Source organism: Sparus aurata, chromosome 11, assembly GCF_900880675.1.
Source record: "Sparus aurata chromosome 11, fSpaAur1.1, whole genome shotgun sequence".
Classification (NCBI taxonomy): Eukaryota; Metazoa; Chordata; class Actinopteri; order Spariformes; family Sparidae; genus Sparus; species Sparus aurata.
Window position 1 is genome coordinate 33,612,955 of NC_044197.1, and position 23,152 is coordinate 33,636,106.

General features: G+C 40.8%; 1 protein-coding gene across 3 annotated transcripts in view; it reads right to left on the bottom strand.

The window, feature by feature from the left end:
• The window catches only part of slc5a9 (solute carrier family 5 member 9), a 139,277-nt gene that overhangs the window by 79,478 nt on the left and 36,647 nt on the right, over positions 1–23,152 (bottom strand). For all 3 annotated transcript variants that reach the window (XM_030433430.1, XM_030433431.1, XM_030433432.1), the window contains 4 exons: positions 5,837–5,917; positions 5,289–5,494; positions 4,515–4,650; positions 4,208–4,315 (listed from right to left, as the gene is read on the bottom strand). In XM_030433430.1, the coding sequence (XP_030289290.1) occupies positions 4,208–4,315; positions 4,515–4,650; positions 5,289–5,494; positions 5,837–5,917 (531 nt within the window). The remainder of the gene's footprint in view (positions 1–4,207; positions 4,316–4,514; positions 4,651–5,288; positions 5,495–5,836; positions 5,918–23,152) is intronic.

Here is a 23,152-nt window from a genome sequence, read left to right on the forward strand (position 1 = left end):
GTCTGGGCAGGCATCACCAGTCAGCGCAAAACAGATTTGGTTATTGTAGATGGCTCAGTCACTGCACGTTCTTACCTCAGAGACATCATAGGACCCATCATCATCCCCCAATTCCGCCAGCACACCCCCAACTTTTTGTTAATGGATGATAATGCTCCACCACATCGTGCCAGAATTGTCACAGCTCGACTTCAGGAAGTCGGAGTGCCTCATATGGTATGGCCAGCAATGTCCCCTGAACTGAACCCCATAGAGCACGTCTGGGACCAGCTGAAGCAGAGACTGGATGATCGTACCCCACCCCCACGTGACCTGGCGGAACTGCGTGTAGCACTTGTGGAGGAGTGGAACGCATTGCCTCAGAACAACATCATGAGGCTAGTGAGGAGCATGAGACGTCGCTGTCAAGCTGTCATTGCGGCAAATGGTGGAAACACCCGCTACTGACATTGTCAATTTTTGTTATTTGGGGCTATCCTTGTTATTGTCTAAATTTTTGGGGTAATAAATATTAAACTAATGAAAATGGTGTTTCTTCTCATTCATTATTAGTAATATCAAAGGGAACTTTTACTTATATCATTAAAATTCAGACCAAATAGGAAAAGCACTCATGTAAATGACAATATCCCTAACTTATTGTGAGTAGTGTATGTCTCTGGTTTCTACTCCTTGGACAAATCCCCCTTTTTTTTTTAGAGGGGTTGAGTAAGGGAAAACTTGCACTGTTATTTCTTTTTCTGAAATACTCGGGAATGTTTACATAGTGACGGTTATATTGCAGTGTTTATGCTCACATGTAAGTAGTTTGGTTCTGGGCCTTACAACAGGGGGGGCACCTAAACTTTTCTCCATTATTGTCTGACTGTTTGTGCTGTAAGGGTTACATTTTGTTCTGCGGGGGCGGTGAAGTTATGGCAATCTGTGAGTATAAAAAAACTGGAAGCTTTTAAATATTTTAAATATGTTGATCTGTGATATGTGTGTGTTTTTATCTTTTTGGTTTGTTTGTTTGTTTCCCCCCCCCCCAAAAAAAAAGGCATCGTCACTGTACATCTCCAATTAACAAAGGGTGAGTAATGCATAGCACAACCATGCCTCAGAACCAGGGCTGCAGGTTTGTGTCGTGGAATGTTGACATGAGACAACTCAGAGGGGATATTTATTTCCTTCAGGAAACTCACCTTAAGACCTCTGAGATTTTGCGTATTGAAAGACCTTGGATGAGTCATGTATTTCATTCTAAGTTTTCCGTGAGGGTGAGAGGGGTGGCCATTATTTTCAGTAAAAATATGATGTTTGAACCAACGAAATCTATAGAAGACCCTAAAGGGCATTTTGTGTCTGTTTCAAGCAGACTGTTTGACATCCCAGGTATTTTGGTGAGTGCCTACGCCCCCGTATGGGTCAATGACAAATTTATCACCCATCTTTTCTCCTCTCTTCTTGATATAGACAGTCACTACTTGATTGTAGGTGGCGATTTCAGCCTTATTCAAGGTTCCTGTTTTGGATAGGTCCGCCTCTAGACCCCTCACTTTTTCCAACTCTGCTGCCACATTACAATCTTTTATAAACCAACTTGGCCTAAGTGAGCCCTGGAGGTCTCTCCAAAGCTTTCTCGTTTTTCTCCCACGTTCATTGTACATACTCAAGGGTTGACCTTTTTTTTGTTGAAAATAGGCTACTGCATTGGGTCAACTCAAGTGGGTATCACAGTATAGTGATCACAGACCATGCTCCTACATCGGTTGTCATAAATTTCCAAAACTGCAGCCCTCCACATACACAGTGGAAACTTTCCCACCTTTTATTGAACAATCCACATTTTAAAAAATTCTTCCAGGAGGAAATAATAACCAACTTTTTTCAGACAAACGACACCCCAGACATCGCAAGAGGCACTCTATGGGAGGTGTGTAAAGCATATCTGAGGAGACAGGCGATCTCGTTTGCCTCCTGACAGAAAAAGACGGACAGGGAAAGGATGGTCTGGCTCGCGGTTAACTATTGAAAACTGACTTACGATATTGCATGCCCCCACTCTCTTTCTTTACGACGATTGTCTTAAATTTCAGGCTGAGTTTGACCTTCTGTCAACATCCAAGGTTGAAACAAAATTGTTGAACACAAGGCAACACTATTTTGAATTGAGAGATAAGGCGGGTAAACTTCTTGCCCATCAGGCTAGAACTGCAGCTCTCTCGAGACTGATCGGCAGGATAAAATTGCCATCAGGGGCAGTGGCCACCAACCCCAAATTGATAAATGACGCTTTTTTAAATTTTTAATCTGACCTGTACAGTTCAGAGTATTTGCCTGAAATCTGGAAGAGCCATCGACCCCTGGATATGCTTACATTTCCCAAAGTCGACAGTAACCTGGCTGACTGAAACTAGGCGCACCGATTTCACTGGTGGAGGTGCGGGAGGCAGTTGGACAGCTACAAATGGCAAATCCCCTGGTCCAGACGGGTTTGTCTTAGAATTTTATAAAGCTTTTTCGAACCTAATAACCCCACATTTGGTTAATGCCTACAATGAATTCTTTATTAGTGGCAGAGTGCACCCAACCCTATCTGACGCTTATATTTCTCTTTTATTAAAAAAGAGAAATGCAGCAACTATAGGTCCATCTCACTTTTAAATGTCAATCAAAAGATTCTCGCCAAGGTCCTAGCCACCCACCTGCAGCAAGCCGTGCCTGCACTGATTTCCATGGACCAGACCGGGAATGAATTCGTCATTCAATACCAGACGACACCCTTAACATTATTAGCTCTCCCAACCCTGACATACCGGAGGTGGTAATTTCTTTAGACCGCCTGTCTTGGAAGATGCCATCGCCCTCTTTCCCATTTAGAGACGTCTCAGAGGGGTTAGGATACCTAGGCGTATTTGTCACTGCTTCTTTTGAGGAACTCCTTGACAAAAATGTTCGCCCTCTTATTGATAAGTGTAAGCTTGATATGTCTCACTGGTTCTCTCTCCCCCTCTCCCTAACTGGGAGAGTTAACCTGGTAAAGAGGGTGATTCAACCTAAATTTCTTTATTTGCTCCAACATATTCCAATTTTCATGAGAGGATCCTTTTTCCAGCAGCTAGACCAGACAGTGTCGTCGTTCTGTGGTTGAATAAGCCTGTTTTACAACTTCCCAAAAAATTTGGCGGTCTTGCACCGCCCAACTTTATCCAATATTATTGGGCATGCACCATTAACAAACTTAATCACTGGCTTGACAGAGGAGGTGATACAAGTCCCTCATGGGCTCAAATAGAGCTACAGTCCTCAAAGTTTTCGTTACAGTCCCTACTGGTTTGCTTTATTGATTTGCTTTAATCATTCCTATTTTAATTGCGACTTGTACTTACTCTCTCTTTCTCTCTTTCTTTTTTTGATTTATTAATTTATTATTTTTTAAATATATTTGAATGTATTATTAGTATTTTCTATTACTATTTATTTTTATTTATTCTATTATTTATTTTATTTTTTTATATTTTACGGTTCAATCATCCCTGCGACCCTCACTGAAAAGCGAAAGAAAATGGAATGGAACAGAACGGAATGGAACGGTTCAATCATAGAAGCCATTCTGGCTTAGGTTATGTTGGTTGTTGTTTTTGACATCCCAACAAAATCACCTGGATGCACTCCGTGTGTCAAACATTGCTGGAAGTGAACAAAAAGTCCAATAAAAAGATTTATATAAAAAAAAAAACTGCAAGTAGTGATGAGTGGGCCCTCACATGGGGCATGAGACAGCAGCTGAACTTCAAGTGTTCGACCTCTGCCCAAAAGAGGCTAGCTCAACTTCTAGCACTATACAGTGGTAGAGGACACTCACTAATGATACATAAGGTCAAAGTATATCAAGACTAGACAGAACCATGAACATTTTATGTAAATCAAAGAATAACTGATATGAGATCATGGAAAACCAGATACCCAAGTATTTTTGTTACTTTATGGCATGGGGAAAAAAATGGAAAACAAACGTCAGCCTGAAATGACACTGAGTGCAGTTAGACAGTAGATGTCTTCTCCTCACTGGCTGTTGCTAGTCCTGGTTAGGTTTAAGATAAGTAAACAGCATAAATCTTTGCAATGTCCCCCAACATGACATGAATCCTGTGTGTGTGTGTGTGTGTGTGTGTGTGTGTGTGTGTGTGTGTGTGTGTGTGTGTGTGTGTGTGTGGTGTCTTACCCACGGGCATTAGTTCCACCACCAGTTTAGGATAGGCGATGTTGGAGCAGCCAACCGAAGCTCCACACACACTCTGACACACCGTTGGATCCACACAAGCTACCTCATCTACACACACGCGCACACACACACACACACACACACACAATGGTTAAGAAAAACTCCTAAACATTAGTTAGTTAGAAAGAAAAAAAAACAAGATTTTTTTCAAACAAAAGATCAGCTGCAAATCTTAATTTGCCATGTAATCAGAATTCAGTGACACAAACAAGCATTTGATCCAACAGAGAGAGGCAGACAGACTGACCGGGGAACAGTGCTCGGCTGATCATGCCTGGCATGACAATGAAGAACATGGGCAGCAATTTTAGGTAGCCTCCCAACACACTGCCTCCTTTGGCATGAGACAAAGACTTGGCTGACAGAGACCTCTGGACTATAACCTACACACACAGACACACAAAATGAGTGTTTTTCTTAAAATGTTTCTGAGGGTTGCCATTGACCCACGCCAAGATGTATCATTTTGGGACAGAGATATGACATGATTTGTTCAAAAATGTTACAGAGGTAAGTGGTTTGTACAAACGACATGATTTGAAGATGTGACAGTTAATGACTTTCTAATAAACGTTACATTAGTGATCATTTGTACAAAAATATAACTGGTGTGTTTCTGAATATAATGCTACAAATGATCTCATTCATACAAAACTGTCAAGAGAGATATTTACAAAAATATCAGAGGTGTGATAACTCTGACTTTAAAATGTTGAAACAGATTGAGATCAAAAGAAATAAATAATGTGACATGTTTAAATATATGTGATTCCTACCATGGGAAATCATTTTTAATTATTGTGAGGAATCATTAACATTATATGAATCACATATGCGATTGTGATTCATATAAAAACCTCACCTTTGCAGTTTAACCTCATCGTTGTTTAATTTTAAATCCATGTGCAGAAATGATATAGCACAAAAAAAGAAAAGAAAAAAAAGATCTATTTACTTCTCAGATATTCTATAGACTGCATGAGTGTATGAGATCAACATTTACTGGACCACACAAAATCACCTGATCTGTGCACCAGACCCATGTAGCCAGTACAGTGAGCCCAAATAGCAGACCTGGCCAGGGTAAATCCCCTGACACTGGGTCTCTGAACATGTGGAAGGCGTCATTGCGAGGTAGGTGGCAGGTAGTGTTGGCGACAGTCACTGAGGGAACAGCTAACATATAACGCTCCACAAGGCCTTCATACCATCCAACTTTGGAGAATGCTGGAAAACAAATACACAAACACACACACACACACACATTTTAATTTAGAGCTGATCATTGGAACCGTTGGAATGCAAAGCTATTTAGCACTTATTTTATAAAGACATAAAATAACACTTACAGCAGGCTTAAGTGTCCGTTATCTGAATCTGAGTGATTCTAAAATGTAATGTTTCAGTCAACATCATTATGAGTCATATGTAGGCCAATTTGTGTTTTTGTTTTTTGGGACAAAATTCCATACGGAGGATTTAAATTATTCAGTAGGCTTAAGTGTCCCCAGCATGTTAGAGCCGTTATTGACCATGTATGTACAGTTTACATGTGATAGTGCACTCTACCTATGAACATTAGTGCAAAGGATCCCACAACCATGATCAAAGTCTGGAGGACATCAGTGTAGATCACTGCTGCCAAACCACCTAAACACACACACACAGACACACACACACACAGAGTTATTGTGCACATTATAAGGACAATACTGCAATTCAAACTGGTCAATAAGAAAGGAAGTTGCATCAGTTTTAGTAGTCTATTTTTCTATTTTAATAATCTTTACATTGAACAACTTCTCAACATCCTCTGACCATAGATCCTCAAATCTAGTGAGGAAAATATTCCCAGAATAAGAGCCTTATAACCTTAAAAAGGAGATGGGCTGTTTAGAAAGAATATAGCTAAACACAAATAAGATGGAATGAAAATATGATTTTAATTAATTGCTGACTTGAAATTGACAAACAATTCATGTCTCAAAGTCCAACACCAGACACTATCTGTTAACAAATTAAGAACAATCACAAAAAAATCAATACATTTCTGAGAAACCACAAACACTTACAGTATAAGGTGCATCTCTTCTGACTTATTATAACCTCCTCCCAAGGAGATTGGATTTAGTCGAGTTTGTTAACAATCGACACGCCCTCGATATGGACAGCCGGCTTATCTATTCACACAAATTTCACCCCTCGCCGCCCCTGAGAAATTCACACAGAGGCATAGAATTGGCACAGGATCCCTGCATCCAAACGGCAGTGTGAATGAATAAGCTGGCTGCGCATATCGAGGGCGTCGGTCTGACAGTCAGATAACTACACAGGTACCTCACTCAACAAAATAAAGAGAAATGTCCCACAAAGCAACATTACATGACCAAACAGAAGTGACGTAGTAACAACTATATTGTCTTTGGCAATATATGAAATTACAATTATATGAGGAAAGAAATACTGCGGTTATACATGAAGAAGTGACTGTCCTCCTGTCTGTCCAACCGACTCTTTATTACATTTCTGTCCGAAAAACAGCATCTGTCACCAGCAAAAAACTTAAACTCACCAAATGTTAGTTGTAAAAAAAATTACTGCGACAGTCAGCCCTACCAACCGAGACTTCAGTGAACTTTCCCCCAGTAAACAGCCTACCCCCCCCCGAATGAGAGAGTCAGACAGCATCCAGTTTACTGAAGGTGTTTATGTAATTCTGTAATTTACAGCGAAAAACGTAACTTTGTCACTTTCTAGGATGTTTGGTGGGTCAGGATCTTAATCACTACACATTATAACAGCATCCATATGATAATAAACTGTCCGCTGGTTTAGATTAAGAGGAGGACACCGGGGAAACACCTTGAAACCATCATCATGACATGTATTGTCAGGCCTCTTTAAGAGCCGCAGCGCCGGCTTTCTGTGTGAATTACACAGCGGTTTGTCTTTAAGGTGGAGCTGATTCGCTTTGTGGGAATGACCACAGCAGAGAATTGGGGAACTGCTGCTGCAGCGATAATGTGGCATCTCTCTGTGAGAGGGGCTAGTGAAACAAGTGGTGATCTACTATTTTGGACCTGAGTCCAACCCTTCGATCAGCCATCTTATAGTCCCTTTTGATCAGTCATTTTGTTTGTAGTCTTTCTTTGTCCATGGTACTTTGAACCCTAGCCACCATTTTGCTTTATTTTTCAGACACACACACACACACACACATCTGTATCTGTATTTTGGTATCTAGGTTAGTTTGTGTCTTTTCATTTTGTGTTGAGTAAAAGACTGTTGAACCTTCATGCTGTCTGTTCCTCTGACCATTACAGCTTTTATGGTAATTTTGGTTGTAGTTGTCTAGTAAATCATTAATCAGAGTTACAGTCTCCTAAAAAGGTACTAAACTGTCAGAGTTAAGTACCTTTTTATGAGACTGATTTGTTGAATTGGCTATATTTTCCCTTCTTCAAGGGCGGTGCTCCCGAGGTCATCTAATGTAAATTCGATCTTATCATTTATCATAATTAGGGCCTGAGCAAGTCTCGATCTACGAGGTCCCTGTTGTAATTGAAAAAAATATTCTCATTATTCTTCATGTTTGAATGCAGTTTTGGAGCTCTGAACATACCCCAAAACTGACCAAAATTTAGAATATACGTCACATCTGCCGAAAACTGAAAATTGATACTGCATTGTCACTGGGTGTGGTTGTGACCTGCGGGCTCTGTAGCGCCCCCTATTGTAACGCCCCGCCTCCTACATGCACATACTTGAATGAAATTCGGTGTGCACATTAATTATGAGCAGACGCACGAAAAACCCTCTTGGACCCATACCGTCAGTCCAACAGGAGGTTGTCAATTTTGATGTGTGGCGGCATTTTTGACAAATTCATGCCTCCTTTGTAAATTATCTCGTAGAGCTTTAACACCACAGTCTTCACATTCACTAAGTATCATCTTCATGCCTTGAAGATCAAAAGTTATGGAAATCTTTCAGCTACGTCATACCTGGTGGGCGTGATGGTGGAAATTTTTTTCCTTCACCGTGAAGCATCAAGGTTTCATAACTTCAACATACAATTTCCCAACTACACAAAATTGCACATACATGTAGATGGTGTATGCCGAATACGTCTCAGCATCAGTACTGAGTCGCCCATTTTGATTTTGGCCGCCATATTGAAATATTTCCAATCCTCATACTGTAACAACCTCCTCCTACAGATTTAACACAACAGACTTCGCAGTCACTCAGTATCATCCTCAGAACTTGAAGATGAAAACCTGTTAAAAGCTTTTGCCTACGTCATTCCTGCTGGCCATGTTGGTGCGGTCAATTTCCTACAGATTTAACACAGCAGACTTCACAGTCACTCAGTATCATCCTCAGAACTTGAAGATGAAAACCTGTTAAAAGCTTTCGCCTACGTCATTCCTGCTGGCCATGTTGATGCGGTCAATTTAAATCCTTCCTTCGCCGTAAAGCATCAAGTCCTTGTAACTTTAACATACAATTCCCCCTCTACACCAAATCTCTCAGGAATGTAGAGGGCGTCCTCTGAATATATCTGTGCATCAAAACTGTGTCATATCCATAGCGCCACCCACTGGACACAGAAAGTCAGACAAACATCATTCGATTGACATAATGTTTACTGCTTGTTTTCTCCCCATCATGACATGCAAGTAACAGGTGAGCGGATGGAAGAACAAAATACAATCCGCATGAAGTCGAATCCAATGCCGGTAACATTGACTTCGTCTCAACTCGAAGTCAAACATGCTAATTTCACAGCAACACAGTAAGAAGTAGTAATTCTATTACGGCTATGCGATGTTACATGGGTGCCGTCATAGTTGTTGTGAAATGTTTCTATTGTGTTTTTATTGGAGAACCGAACCAGTGTGAACGGATAAGCCGGCTTCGGTTATCGGGGGCGTGTCAGTCGGACCATCGTTAACTACACAGGTCAGTCACTCCACTTAATACAGAGAAATTTCCCACAAAGCAACGTTGCATGACCAAACAAAAGTAACGTAGTGACTGTAACTGTCTTTGGCAACTCAGATATATGTGGAGAAGTGTCCGTTCTCCCACTCATCCTACCAACTCTTCCACTGCCAAAAAAATGGCGTCTGACACCAGCAAAAACTCACCAAGTGTCTGTGATGAAAATAAATCACCACGACGGTCAGCCCAACCAACCAAGACTTCGGGTGGCGCGGCATGGCTGCACGCGACTCGGACACAAGAGAACTTTTGTTTGTTTGTTTGTTTGTTTGGTTTAACATTAGTGTGTTTTGTTTTTCGTAAACTTTTGTCAAGTCTGTTGACACCGTGATTAGTATTACAACAGGTGAACGCATGCAGGGACGATAAAAAAGTGGGTTATGAGGAAGAAGACCACCGTAATGATGCTGCTGGTACTGCATCTAGCATTTGCTGCTGGCAACACGACTCCACCGTTACCAACGACAGATCTTCTGGGCGATATGATCGAGTGCTGTGGACCTATGGGAAAGATGATCTGCTGTCCTTACGAGGAAGAGTTGCACTAGTACCGGGCCAGCTGGATCATGTCCCGGAGGAGCTACGACGGCAAGGAGACAAGCGGTCGCGAAAATGGGGCAGGAGGGGCAGTATTCTACACCGGCTCCGCCGAAGACATGACAGACCAGCAGTGCCATCAATTTGCACACTCCCTAAGGAATAAAATGGAAGAGCTGCGCCTCAACACAAGAGTATGCCATGAGTACCGCAAAGTCCTGCCTGATGATTTTCACAGAGAAATGGCTGCAGGAGGATTTCCCTGATGCATTAGTTCAGGTTCAAGGATTCACAAATGTTCAATGGATAGGAACTTGAGCTCGGGGAAAGGAAGAGGAGGGGGGATATGTGTGTTTATCAGAGACTCTTGGTGTAATAATTTCACAAAAAAAGCCACAGTGTGTACACTGGATGTTGAACTTCTGTGCCTCAGTCTGAGACCGTTCTACTTGCCTAGGGACTATAGAAACATTTTCATCTGCGCGGTATATATTCTACCAAGTGGTAACGCCTCAAGAGCTGCTTATTGTATAGCTGACTGTGTTCATGAGCAACTGAGAAACAAACCTGAAGCGCCGATCTTCGTGGTCGGAGATGTAAATCAATGCAGGCTAGAACAGGCTCTTCCTGGATTCCAGCAATATGTAAAAAATAACACACGTCGAAATAATATCCTGGACAAATGCTATGGCAACATTAAGGATGCATATGCTGCCAGAATCAGACCTCCCCTATCAAACTCGGACCATAACACTATCCAGCTTATACCCATCTTTAAACCAGTCATCAAAAGAAGTAAACTTGTCTTCAAAACCATCAGTGTCTGGAAAGAAGAACATAAGGAAAAGTTGAGCGGCTGTCTTTTTTCTACAAATTGGGACATCTTTTATGAGGACAATGATGCACACTTTGCGGCAGAAGCAATTACAGGTTATATACACTTCTGTGTTGATAATATTATTCTGAAAAAGACTATCAAGAAATATCCAGATAGCAAAGACTATATCACACCTGACATAAAAAAGTGTATTCAAAGGAAAAAGGAAGCGTTTAGGAATAAAGATCCTGTAGGACTGAGGAAAGCCCATAGAGAACTAAAAGGGAAGTTAAAAGTAGCACGGGAACAGCACAGTACACGGGTTAGGGAGGTCTACTCATCAAAGAGCCCCAAGGAAATCTGGGACTCGATAAAATAAATGACAAACATGAAAACTGAAAGGAAAGGATTGTATATGATAAATGAAAATGAGAAGGCAAATGAACTAAACAACTTTTATAAAAGATTTGACTCGGATGCTGAGACTAACATTGAGAAGTGTGAGGATCTGCTGGGCACACTAGTATATGCAGATGACAGAATAATAATAGACAATGAAGATGTAACTAAAGTCTTCAAGAAATTAAATATAAAAAAAGCCTGTGGACCGGATGGCATCTCAGCCTTTATGCTCAAAACATTTGCAGAAGAACTGACCCCAGCCTGGAGCCCCCTGTATCAGCTTTCAGTTGATACAGGAGAAATACCCAGATTGTGGACATCAGCAATAATTATTCCAATCCCCAAGAAATCCTGCCTACAGGAAAATAGCGACTTTAGACCGGTAGCACTTACTTCGGCAGTTATGAAAGGGATGAGGTGCAGGATCTATTGGATCCATACCAGTTTGCATATAGATATGGTAGAGTAACAGATGATGCACTTAACACAAAATCATCTTGTTTTAAAACATTTGGAAAATAACACAGCATATGCAAGGCTATTGTTTATGGATCTTACCTCTGCGTTTAACACGATTCTCCCTCAGATCATGTTAAGAAAGCTCAAAGAATGTAATGTAAACACTTACTCGATCAGATGGTACTATGCATTCCTCACCAAGAGACAACAAAAGGTGAGGGTCAATTCAACGCTGTCTGATACACTGGAGATAAGTACAGGGGCCCCACAAGGCTGCGTAAGCTCAACATTTTTATTTACATTATATACAAATAACTGTCGAAGCAAGCATTCATGCAACTACATCATAAAATACTCGGATGATGCAGCCTTGTTAAGTTTATTGACTCGGGATTCAGACACAGCAATCTACAGATCAGAACTAGCTGATTTTTTAAGTGGTTTGAGGAACACAACCTATTATTAAACGTTAAGAAAACAAAAGAATTAATCTTCGATCCAAGGTCAGTAGGTGACCACAGCCCTGTGCTGATTCACCAGGAGGAAACTGAACAAGTGTGTACTTTTAAATACTTAGGATTGTACTTGGATTCTCAGCTCAGATGGAATGGATCAAGTAGAGCATGTATGCTCAAAAATAAGTCAGCGTCTGCTGTTGTTCTATAGGGCTTCAATTGAATCACTTATAAGATACGGAATCACAACTTGGTTTGGTAACCTGCCTGTAAAACAAAAAGCACAACTGCAGAATCTGATTGGACGGGCAGGAAAAATAATCGGTATGCCACTCCCATCCTCTCTCCAGGAAATCTTTGAGGAGACGGTGAGAAGGCAAGGCCACAAAATCTCTGGTGATCCAAATCATGTTCTTTTCAGCGAATATGAGTTGTTGCCATCAGGAAAAAGGTATAGGGTACCAAATTGCAAGTTAAAAATTGCAACTGCAACTCCCTCACTCGTCCCACGATGCTGCTTCGCTCTGTGTTAATCACCATCAGCGGAGAAGTGGCGAACCGCGGCTGCGGCTTTTATATGCGTCTTCTCCTGTGTGAATGGGGCTACGTGTATAAGGGAAGAGTGCACAATCGCAGTAGCTCCTCAGAAACCCGGGAGAGACGTGGGACCTGAAGGCCTGAGACAAGTCGGCTCATGGCAAGGAACTGTGTTGAATGAGTCGAGAGGGCTGAGGAGAGATGATTTACTGGTGAGAAGAATTTCACTGTGATCCTCAGAATTCTGAATTAATAGTTTCATTATTGGTTGATTCTGAGGAGGTGCTCGAAATGTGCAGTATATGTTAAAAGACACAGTTGTGAACAATTGAATGAATGTAGGTGTCATTTACTGGGCCTCCAAAAGAGCTGAATTGTAGTCTTGTTGAATTTGGATGGCCAACAGGTGACTATTATCATAACTGGGGGTCAAAGCAGTCAGAGCTGCGATTGAGGCTCTGCGATTGTTAAAACATTTAGCTGACAACATTCACAAGGTAGGTCTTTGTAACTTAGAATGGGTTCAGCCAGTAGTGACCTTTTTGGGACATGTGATCACAGCAGAGGGCAAAGCTCCCACTCCCAAGTGTATAGCTGCTATCGAAAATATTCCTCAACCAATAACTAAAAAGCAAGTTTTGGCCTTTTTAGATATGAACACAGTGGATCCCTCATCTTGCAAAATGGAGGCTCCACTATCTAGTATTGTGCATGGTAAGGGGTTGGCTGCACATCAAAGTGTGACTTGGAAAGAGGAACCTAAAAAGGTTTTTGTTGACTTGAAAATAGTTTTGCCTTCAACACTTTGTGACTACACAACATGACTAAGTCACTTAAAGAACACTGATAAGAAGAATGGCTATGTGACATCCGTGTTGCATCAAGAGCATGGAGGTAAACAAAGACCAGTGTTGTATTTTTCTTCTCGATTAAATACAGTGGTAGCTGGACTTCCTGGGTGTCTTAATACAGTAGCATCAGCAGAGAAAGCTGTACTTGCCTCACGAGATTTAGAAGAGAATAAAGATTTATCCCATTTCGTATCATTGCTCACTTATCAGCTGTGTTGGGCACATTACTTTTAAAAAGTAATTTGTTATAGTTACTAGTTACTTTTCCCAAAAAGTAACTGAGTTAGTAACTGAATTACTCCACTATAAAAGTAAGTAGTTACCAGGGAAAGTAACTATGCGTGACTTGCATTACTTTTTTTTTTTTTTTTTTTATCAATTAGGGCTCTGAGGGAGTCTGAGTCAACTGTTGATAACGGGAGCATGGCCTCAACAACATACCTGCCTATGATTGCATTCAGTTCGGTCCGTGTCACAAGTTTTTGTGAAGCTGGCGCAGAAAAATCTGCTGTAACTGCTTGGATGGCTCCGTGGCCTTCTTTGTTTGCAGAGCCCTCGTTAGCCACACCTGGCCTGCTGTCATCATCAACAGTGTCAACAGCGGTGTTTTTAGCCACTAGTTTTGTAGAAGTGTGTGCCATTGAGAGATGCTTCATTAGATTAGAGTTGCTTACAACGGATGTGGACAAACACTTCGCTCTGGGACAGTGTGATGTAATTTTTACATTTTAATTGTGTTGTTTTTTATATTTCTGTTTTAACCTGTAAAGTGTGTTTGTGTTTCTGAAAAACGCTATATAGAATAAATGTATTATTATTATTATTATTATTTTTATTATTGTTAAGGGTACATTCTTGCCTTTACCTCAAGGAGATTAAAGTAGTGTCTGTACTTTCACTTTGAAAATGCCAACTTTCCCTCTGGACTCGCAATTGCTGCAGCTTACCTCTGCTAGTTTTTGTGAGGCTGCTGTGTGCGTGTGTGGTTTGTGTTTAAACTGAACACTGCCTTTTGATTGGCTTACGAACTCTTACTCTACCTTAGCTAATCATTATCACTTATGCGGTTGTCTCGCCCCTCCCTCCTCCCTCCGATAACAGAGAGCAAAGTCAGATGACAACAGCTTCAATGAGTAGCTTCAGTTTATAACGCGCCACATTTAATTGTCGTAACAGTAACGGTAACGCCGTTGTAAAGATGGCAATATTAATTTGTTAGATCAGTGGTTCACAATCTTTTTTCCTTGAAGCCCTCATTGTCTGTGTCCAAGACAAGCCAGCCCCCCCCAACCCACATATACTAAAAGAATAAAGTGATTAATTAAAAACTTTTATTTGCAAAAATAAACAACAGTTGTAGGTTTTTGCTCTTATTCTCTTTCTTTTACATTGTATATAGATACATTTCTTCCTTTATGTGTCATCAGGTGTATCACACACAAACACAGACACACACACACACACAGACACACACACACACACACACACACACACACAACTACACACACACACAGTTTAATTTTTGACCAGAATAGGCCTACCTCAAAGGGGTGTTGGTGATAAATAGCTTAATGAATTTAAATGTGTACCAAAAATATGTTTCAATGTGAATTATACACATATATAGAGTTTTGATTATCCAGTTGGGTGTGTTATTGGGATTTTATACATTTAATGTGCATAAATATAATTTTGGTAACCCTACAACCTCAGAGCAGACAAAGTTGTGCGCATCCCCTGAGATCTCTGGCACCCCCCTAGGGTTGGCCCGGACCCCAGGTTGGGAACAACTGAGTTAGATTACCTGTGACTGGTAAAAAAACAACACCGTTAGTAACGCCATTTATTTTAACGCCGTTATTCCCATTACTGCTTATCAGCTACAAGATATATACGATACAATACTGTGTCATTGGAAATTCCAAATAATACATCAAAATTTTCATTTTGTGATTCGTAATCCTGCTACCCTTCTTCCCACAGCAGAGAAAGGAGAGCCACACAACTGTTTAGCAGCCATAAATTAAGTTTGCTCCTCTAGACCAGACCTGCAAGATACACCATTCCCTACTGCTGAGTTGGAACTGTTTGTTTAATGATTTATTAGAGGATTTGATTCTACCCAAACAGTTTGCTATTGGAAAATGTGATGCTCACACTAATAATGTAGATCCTGTTTCACAAGGTAATTCTAAAGTGGAAGCAGCAACCAAAAGAGCAGCCGGGCTAGTTTTTGTTTCACCGAAGCTTGTTTCTATGTCAGAAAAAAAAACACCAAATGCTGATTTGCATGGGTTGCTGAGCAAAGCCACAAAGGAAGAAAAGGCTTTGTGGAAAAAATCTCAACTTGTGTTGAAAATGGAATTTGGTACGGGCCTGAAGACAAACCTTGTTTCCCTAAATTTCTTTATCTGGTTTACACTAAGAAAAGCCATAGAAAATGCAAGGATTAAACCATGCATCAAGAGGGCAGATGCAAGCAGACATAAACAGTTTCAAATTGTTTCACTAAGGGTTTTACAACATACGCTCAAAATTAAAGGCAGAAATGTCTTCTCTACACATAACATTGGCAGAGGTCAAGAAATGCCTTCTTCATATCCACCATCCGATATGCATTTTAACCAATTACAGATGGATTTCAGTGAGTTGACATTGAGTGGAGGTAATAATCCCTAGATGGGGCCATCTACAGTAAATTGGTAGGGTTAACTGAAGCCATATTGTGAATGCTGCTTTAAAGGCAATGGGTGAATACTGAGATACTGATATGAGAACCCATTGTTTGTATTACCCAGGCAGCACCGGTGCTGTTGAAAGGGAAAAGAAAGTGTAAAGAAACAGGTCTTGTTTGGACTAAAGCACTTTCTCTGGTTCTTGTGTATATGAGAGAAGGGGTAAGACATTAATGTGGACTTAGTCCTTATCAAATATTGTTTGCAACAGTTGGCCTTTAAATACAGGGATAGGGCCCCAAAGAAGGTATTTACCTGGTACAGATTTGTGTGTAGATGAAATTATGTTACTTTAAATAGTTTGATGTAGAATATGTTCTGTAGAATATTGATGTATTGGTGTCCAGAAGGGTCAGGGTACATAATGCTATTTAAGTCATATAACCCAAGATCATATATGGACATGGATGGAGTTATTTTCAACAGGTTGTTTTAAGGTATTTGTGTTCTTCTTCGCATTTTACCACCTCCATAATTTATCCTTGGCTTGGAGTCAAGAATGGTGATGTATGAACTGTAAATGTCTGATAAATTGCATTAATATTCTCCTACACAGTATTGTTTGTATTTGTTAAAAAGACATTGTAGTCCTACAGTGCCACCTTGTGGTGTGTTCCGCTTTTATTTTAAAATACGTCGTTTTCTTCTTCTGGTGTTTTTGTCACGCTAAACTTCCTGCTACTCTGTCTTCACAATGTTGTGCTCATGCATCGTCGGAGGAACGGCAAGGACGTGTAAACACACTAGTTATTTATCATGTTCATCTTTTTGTATCCTGAAATGAAAGTTTTTACATTGTGACTTACCTCATTATTTTTGTATTGTTCGTACCTGTTATTTTAAGAGCTCCGAACTGTGAAGTGTATGCGAGCTAGAAAGCATGCTAGCTGATGGCAGAAACTCTTTAATTAGCTCCCTTGGAGAGCAGAATGAGGTATGAAAAATTCGGAGTGTGTATTATTATCAGATGGGATTTTGTTTAAGAAAAAGGAGAATGTCATTACTTCATTTGTTTATGAGTTAAATGCACATGTCATCAGGATAAAGGCAATATATTCTTTCTGTGAACAATTACAATAAATTGTCTTTTATTTAAAAGAAGCATGTGATACACTTAATAATCATGATACATTTAATTTATTCAGCATGTTTCAGGGTACCCAAGGACACTTAACAAAGTGGAATTAACAAAACAAAGAATAAATGGATAGACAAAAAATACATGCAAGATTTCTCCTGGAACCAGGAGAGTGCTGTACCAGTGAGGCCAATGTAGTTAGATAGGCGTGTAAGGAGGATGGTGGGGGAGATTGTGTCAAAGGCTGCAGAGAGGTCCAGGAGGATCAGAATACTGATGTGGCCAGAATCTGCAGCGATGAGGAGGTCGTTGGTGATCCTGATGAGGGCAGTTTCTGTGATATGGCGTGCCCTTCCTAGCCCCCACCTCGGCTGCTCTATTCATCTAACTGTCATGCTGGTGCCTGCTTACAAACCACTACTGAAGCGTAGCAGGCCAGTGAAAAAACAAACCCGGACATGGCCTGAGGGGGCAGAATCAGCACTTCAGGACTGGTTCATGCACACCTACTGGGAGGTTTTTACGACAGCAGCCTCTTAAGGGGATCAGATAGAGATTGAAGAGTATGCTAAGCTGGTAACCAGCTACATTGCAAAGTGCACAGAGGATGTCACTGTAATTAAGACTTTCACTGCACTTGGAAACTGCAAACCCTGGATGACTACAGAGGTGGTCTTGCTGCAGACAGCACGAGATGCAGCTTTCAGGGCGGGAGATATTACTGCTCTCTGCTCAGCCAGGTCTGCACTCTCAAAAGGGAATCAAGGCTGCAAAAGGCACCTATGCAGAGAAAATCCAGGGACCCCTCTGTGACACAGGAAACACCAGACAGATGTGGCAGGGAGTCCAAGCTCTGACAGATTACAAGTCTAGGCAGGAGGGCAACGACAATGATGCTTCTCTTCCACACAGGCTCAACAACCTCTTTGCACGCTTTGAAGCACCAAACCCGACAACCAGAGGGAGATCTGTTCCGTCTCCACCATCTATCGGGCCAGCCCTCACCATCAACGCAGCTGACACACGCAGGACCTTAACCAGGGTCAATCCACGGCAACCAGGGTCATCCGGGACGTGTGCACAGAACCTGCACTAGTGAGATAGCAGATGTCCTGATAGACATCTTCAACATCTCCCTCAGTCAGGCCATCGTCCCCAGATGCTTCAAAACAACGACTACAATACCAGCAGAAAAGAATCAGTTGTATCCTGTCTGAACGACTACCGCCCCGTCGCACTGCCACTAATTGTGATGAAGTGTTTTGAGCGGCTTGTCAAACCACACATCACAGCCAGCCGCCCTGCATCACATGACCCATATCAGTTTGCTTATCGGGGGAAGACCGCCACATGTCTCTGGATCCAGGACTATTGACGGAGAGACCTCAGTCTGTCCGTGTCGGAAATAACACTTCCAACTCCATCAAGCTGAGCACTGGAACTCCTCAAGGCTGTGTACTAAGTCCATTGTTGTTTACACTGCTAACACACAAGTGTGCATCCAGACACGAGGGGAACGAGATCATCAAGTTCGCAGATAACACCACAGTGGTGGGACTCATTCATAGAAATGATAGAGGGTAGAGGGTTGGTGCAGAGAAAATAATCTGGTGCTCAATGCGGACAAAACAAAGGAGATGGTTATCGACTTCCGGAGGTCACAGCCTGAGCATGCTCCTCTCAGCATCAGTGGCCGCACAGTGGAGAGAGTGGAGAACATCAAGTTCCTCGGAGTGCAGATCTCGCAGGACCTAAGCTGTAATAAAAACACCTCAGGGATCAGGAAACTGGTCCAGCAAAAAAAAATTCCTGAGGAAGCTGAAACAAGCCTCTCTCCCCATCAGTATCCTCAGGACCTTCTACAGTGGTGTGGTGGAGAGTGTTCTGACATACTGTATCTCTACATGGTACTCCAGCTGCAGTATGCCAGACAAAAAAGCCCTGCAGAGAATAGTTAGAGGAGCTGAGAGGGTCATCAGAGTTTCCCTCCCCTTTGTCCAAGAACTCTTCCAAAGCCACTGCAGGAGCACTGAACATCATCAGGGATGCCTCCCACCCTCTCCACACATTCTTTGAACTGCTCCCATCAGAAAAACGGTTCCGGAGTCATAAAGGTCGAACTAACAGACTTATCAACAGTTTCCTTCCTCAAGCTGTTAGATTGATGCACTGCTTATCTGGAGCATGTGCACTGATGCACTTCACGAGCCCCTTGTCATAGTTTTAGTTTGAAATTATTATATTTATATATTGTGTGTTATTTATTGTGTATTTTGTTAATGATCCTGGAGAAACATAATCTCATTTTTGTTGTGCTGCTTTGTTGGTAGAACAAAATGACTATAAAGCTTTGATTGATTGATTGATTGATTGATTTGTATGTGTACCACTCCTCTCTGTAACATCGACATGACCTTGCAAATTAAATTGATTAAAAAAGAACATGATACCATATGATATTATTTTAACATAGTTGCTCATTTTGATTATCTTTTTTCTTGTTTTTGTTTCAGGAAATTCCTTTTTGAAATTGTTATAATTCACAGATTCAGATCACCTGTGTGCACGATTGGGAGACCAGCCTCTAATCGATGATTGAAAGCACCTTGGGGCATTACCCTACCAGGTTCTGAAGAAACCCTTTTTGTTCAAACTTAAGAGTGGTGGGGAATGGCACCAGGGACGTCGGATGATTATAAAGGGGCAGGGGCTCAAAGTCAGGAAAGGGCAGTATGTGTGCGCGCATAGCGCACACCAATTTTTTTTTCAGGTCTTCATAGCACAATATGTAGATTAATAAATTTTAAATTAATAAACAAAGTACTCAAAGAAAGCTAACTACTTGTGTAGCTGTGTATCCTGTGTAGCTGTGAGTGAAACGCAATTGCCATTTCTTTTGTGTCAACAAATTATTGTCAACATGAGTTTATTCACATTATAATAATGCTGAGGTTTAGAACAGTGATTCTTAACCATAGGGCCGCGGCCCAAGCTTGGGCCGCAAGCGCCACCTAGAGGGCCGCCAAAAACTTTCAGTTTTGCACCTGTGGGCCGCGAGGGCCGCGGGACTGCATAGGTTATCAACTGAAGACACCAGAGAAAAGCTGTTATCCATGAGACGCTCAGTTACAATGCAGCTTCCGACCACACAGTGGCGGTAATGCGTCAGTAAGTTGTTTAAGAAGCTCACAGAAGAACAGAAGACATTCAGCTTGCTGCTCACCTGTAGCCAGGGGCGTCGCACCCGTGGGAGGTGTCGGTGTTTCAACACCCACACTTTTCCCGGTGAGAGGGTTCAACACCCTCACTTTTTCTGCCGTTTATCCGCAGTTTTCCACAAACACCCCACTACAGTCGCTCAGTTTCTCTGGCCGCTCTGTGTCTGCGCCCGCTGCAGCTGCCTCCTCTCCCCCTCCCACTCGCTGCTTCAAACAAACATGACACCGGCTTTGGGACTGACCGGCTGATGATTGGCTGTTCTGCCTTAAGTCCCGCCTTTCTTGCTGTGTTAGATTTATTGTTCAGCTCGTGCTGATGATGCGGGAACAAACGTAAAATACCAAATAATAGCCCGTTTATTTGTTTCATTCACTTAACAGACCAGGCGTTTATTTGGGACAGGCGTTTAATTCCCTCCTCACAAAACTCCGGAATGAAAATGTCACAAACTTGGCCAGCTTCTCTGTGAATTCTCTGGCATCCTTCTGGGCACAACACGTGAAAAAGGCGAAGAAGAAAAACGTGCAGTGTCAGTGGTCACGTCTTCTTCCTTGATGTTTTTTCAAAATAAATTAGATTCTGCATTGGCGGTTATTTACCCAAATATACATCTCCACCCAGCGTTTAAAGGGGACCACATGATGTGTTTTCTAATTTTTTTATGTGTTTACAGCTGCTAATGTATGTAACGCTGTTACTGTGATGATACATGACAGTTAAGTATTGAATATGTCTATAATAACCACATCCTGACATGTAACTGTGATTTTTGATGGGTACTAATAATAACAATCATGACAAAAAATTAACAAAGACTGCAGATCACGATAAGAAGCTGTAACTGGCAGTGAGCTGCTTTCTTTTCTTTTAGCAGTGAAGTTATGTACTCCATGACAGAACATTATAAAATATGATAATGTATAAAATAATGTTAAACCGTGAAAAAAAAGTAAAGTTGCAGTAGGCTTCTATTATAAATATGCGGCATATATAGTTTATTATTATTATTATTATTATTATTATGACTACTACTACTATTTTTCTGCATATTCTTGACTTTGAATGGGAGCTGCTGTAAATCATTTCTGTTTCTGATTCATATATTATGCAGTCAGTTGTCCATATTTTAAGTTAAATTAAATGAATCAAGACAGATGTCACATTTACATGTCAGGGTGTGGTTATTATAGACACAGATTCAATATTTAAGTCATTTATCATCACAGTAACAGTGTTACATACCAGCCTTAAACTGGTAAACTGGTGAGTTAAACTGTGGTCACTGTATGTTACTGCGTTGACGATTCAGGACCCTTGTCAAAAAACCTTGTCAGTTATTTAACTTTATTAACGTATTACCATGTTAAACTGTAAGTGGATTTTACTTATTATTGAATACAAATCAAACCAAGAGTGAGATCAATTAAACCTATATGCAGTGTTGGGGAGACTTAAACTACATGTAGTTGAACTACACAGCTTAACTACAATTTGCTGTAACTTGCTGGTAGTTAAACTACATTCATATTTTGTGCTGCGTCAAGTATATCAACTACTTTTTGGGTAATTTTTTGTAGTTTAACCACTCAATGTACTAACTACAATTTTGGCAAATAAGACGAGTTTTCATATACGTATATATATATATATATATATATATATATATATATATATATATATATATATAGAGAGAGAGAGAGAGAGAGAGAGAGAGAGAGAGAGAGAAATAAAAGATCTATATAATATACATTTTATTTTATTTTTCTTTGAAGAAGTTCAACACTGGTGTCCCAGCTAGTGCAGCATGTGAGCGGCTTTTTAGTGTTGGTAAAGATATTTATAGTGCCAAATGGATCCGGCTGTCTGATAAAAACTTTGAGAGACTGCTCATGTGACATCTAGTTCTAGTGCCGAAGTGTTAGTGCCTCTGAAGTTCCTGTGATGTTGACCAAAAATGTCAGCTTTTGTTCTTTAAAAAATAAAACTTGAGTTGAGAGGCATATTTGTATGTGAATTTTTGTAGGCTATTATATTTTGTTTCATATACATCATATGTTGATTTATTTAACGCTGATTTAAATGAGTATAATGAGTATAAGTAGTTGCTAAAGCTACTTTTTTAGCAGTAGTTTTACAAACCACATTTCTCCAGGAGTAGAAATGCAGTTTGTTAAAACTACAGCCAGGCTGAACTACATGTAGTTTTACATGCTACGCTTGCAAACTAGCTTCCCCACTGCATATACAGTGTTAATATTTAATGGGCCCCAGGCCACTCTGCACTGAAAAAATTGGGCCTTAAGGTCGAAAAGGTTAAGAACCCCTGGTTTAGAAGACATGCAATTCAGATGCAATTCTTGAAAAGCAATAAAAAAACACTGGTTTATTATTAGGCTATTTATAGGAGCACAAGTGCAAACTAGAAATACAGGCTACACATCTAAAAATGTGACAAAACCAAGAAATGACTACTGTGACTGTTAGTAGGAACAGCAATGTTTACAACAGCAAAGTCACAGTAAACTCAATATCTGAAAGAAGTTTAAGATGATTTGTGGCAAGATAAAAAGCCGACACAGACAGCTGTCAGATTATTCTTAACTCTCAATTAACAAGCAGTTAGCTTAACAAGAACAAATGGGCGCTCTTCTGGAATATGACTCATGGTGGCGTTCTAGATGAGGCAGCTCTCTCTCTCTTTCTCTTTCTTGTTTTTTCACATCCCTATGCACAACAGGAATTTGTTTATTCATTAAAAACACACATAAAAAAGGCACTTTATAATATA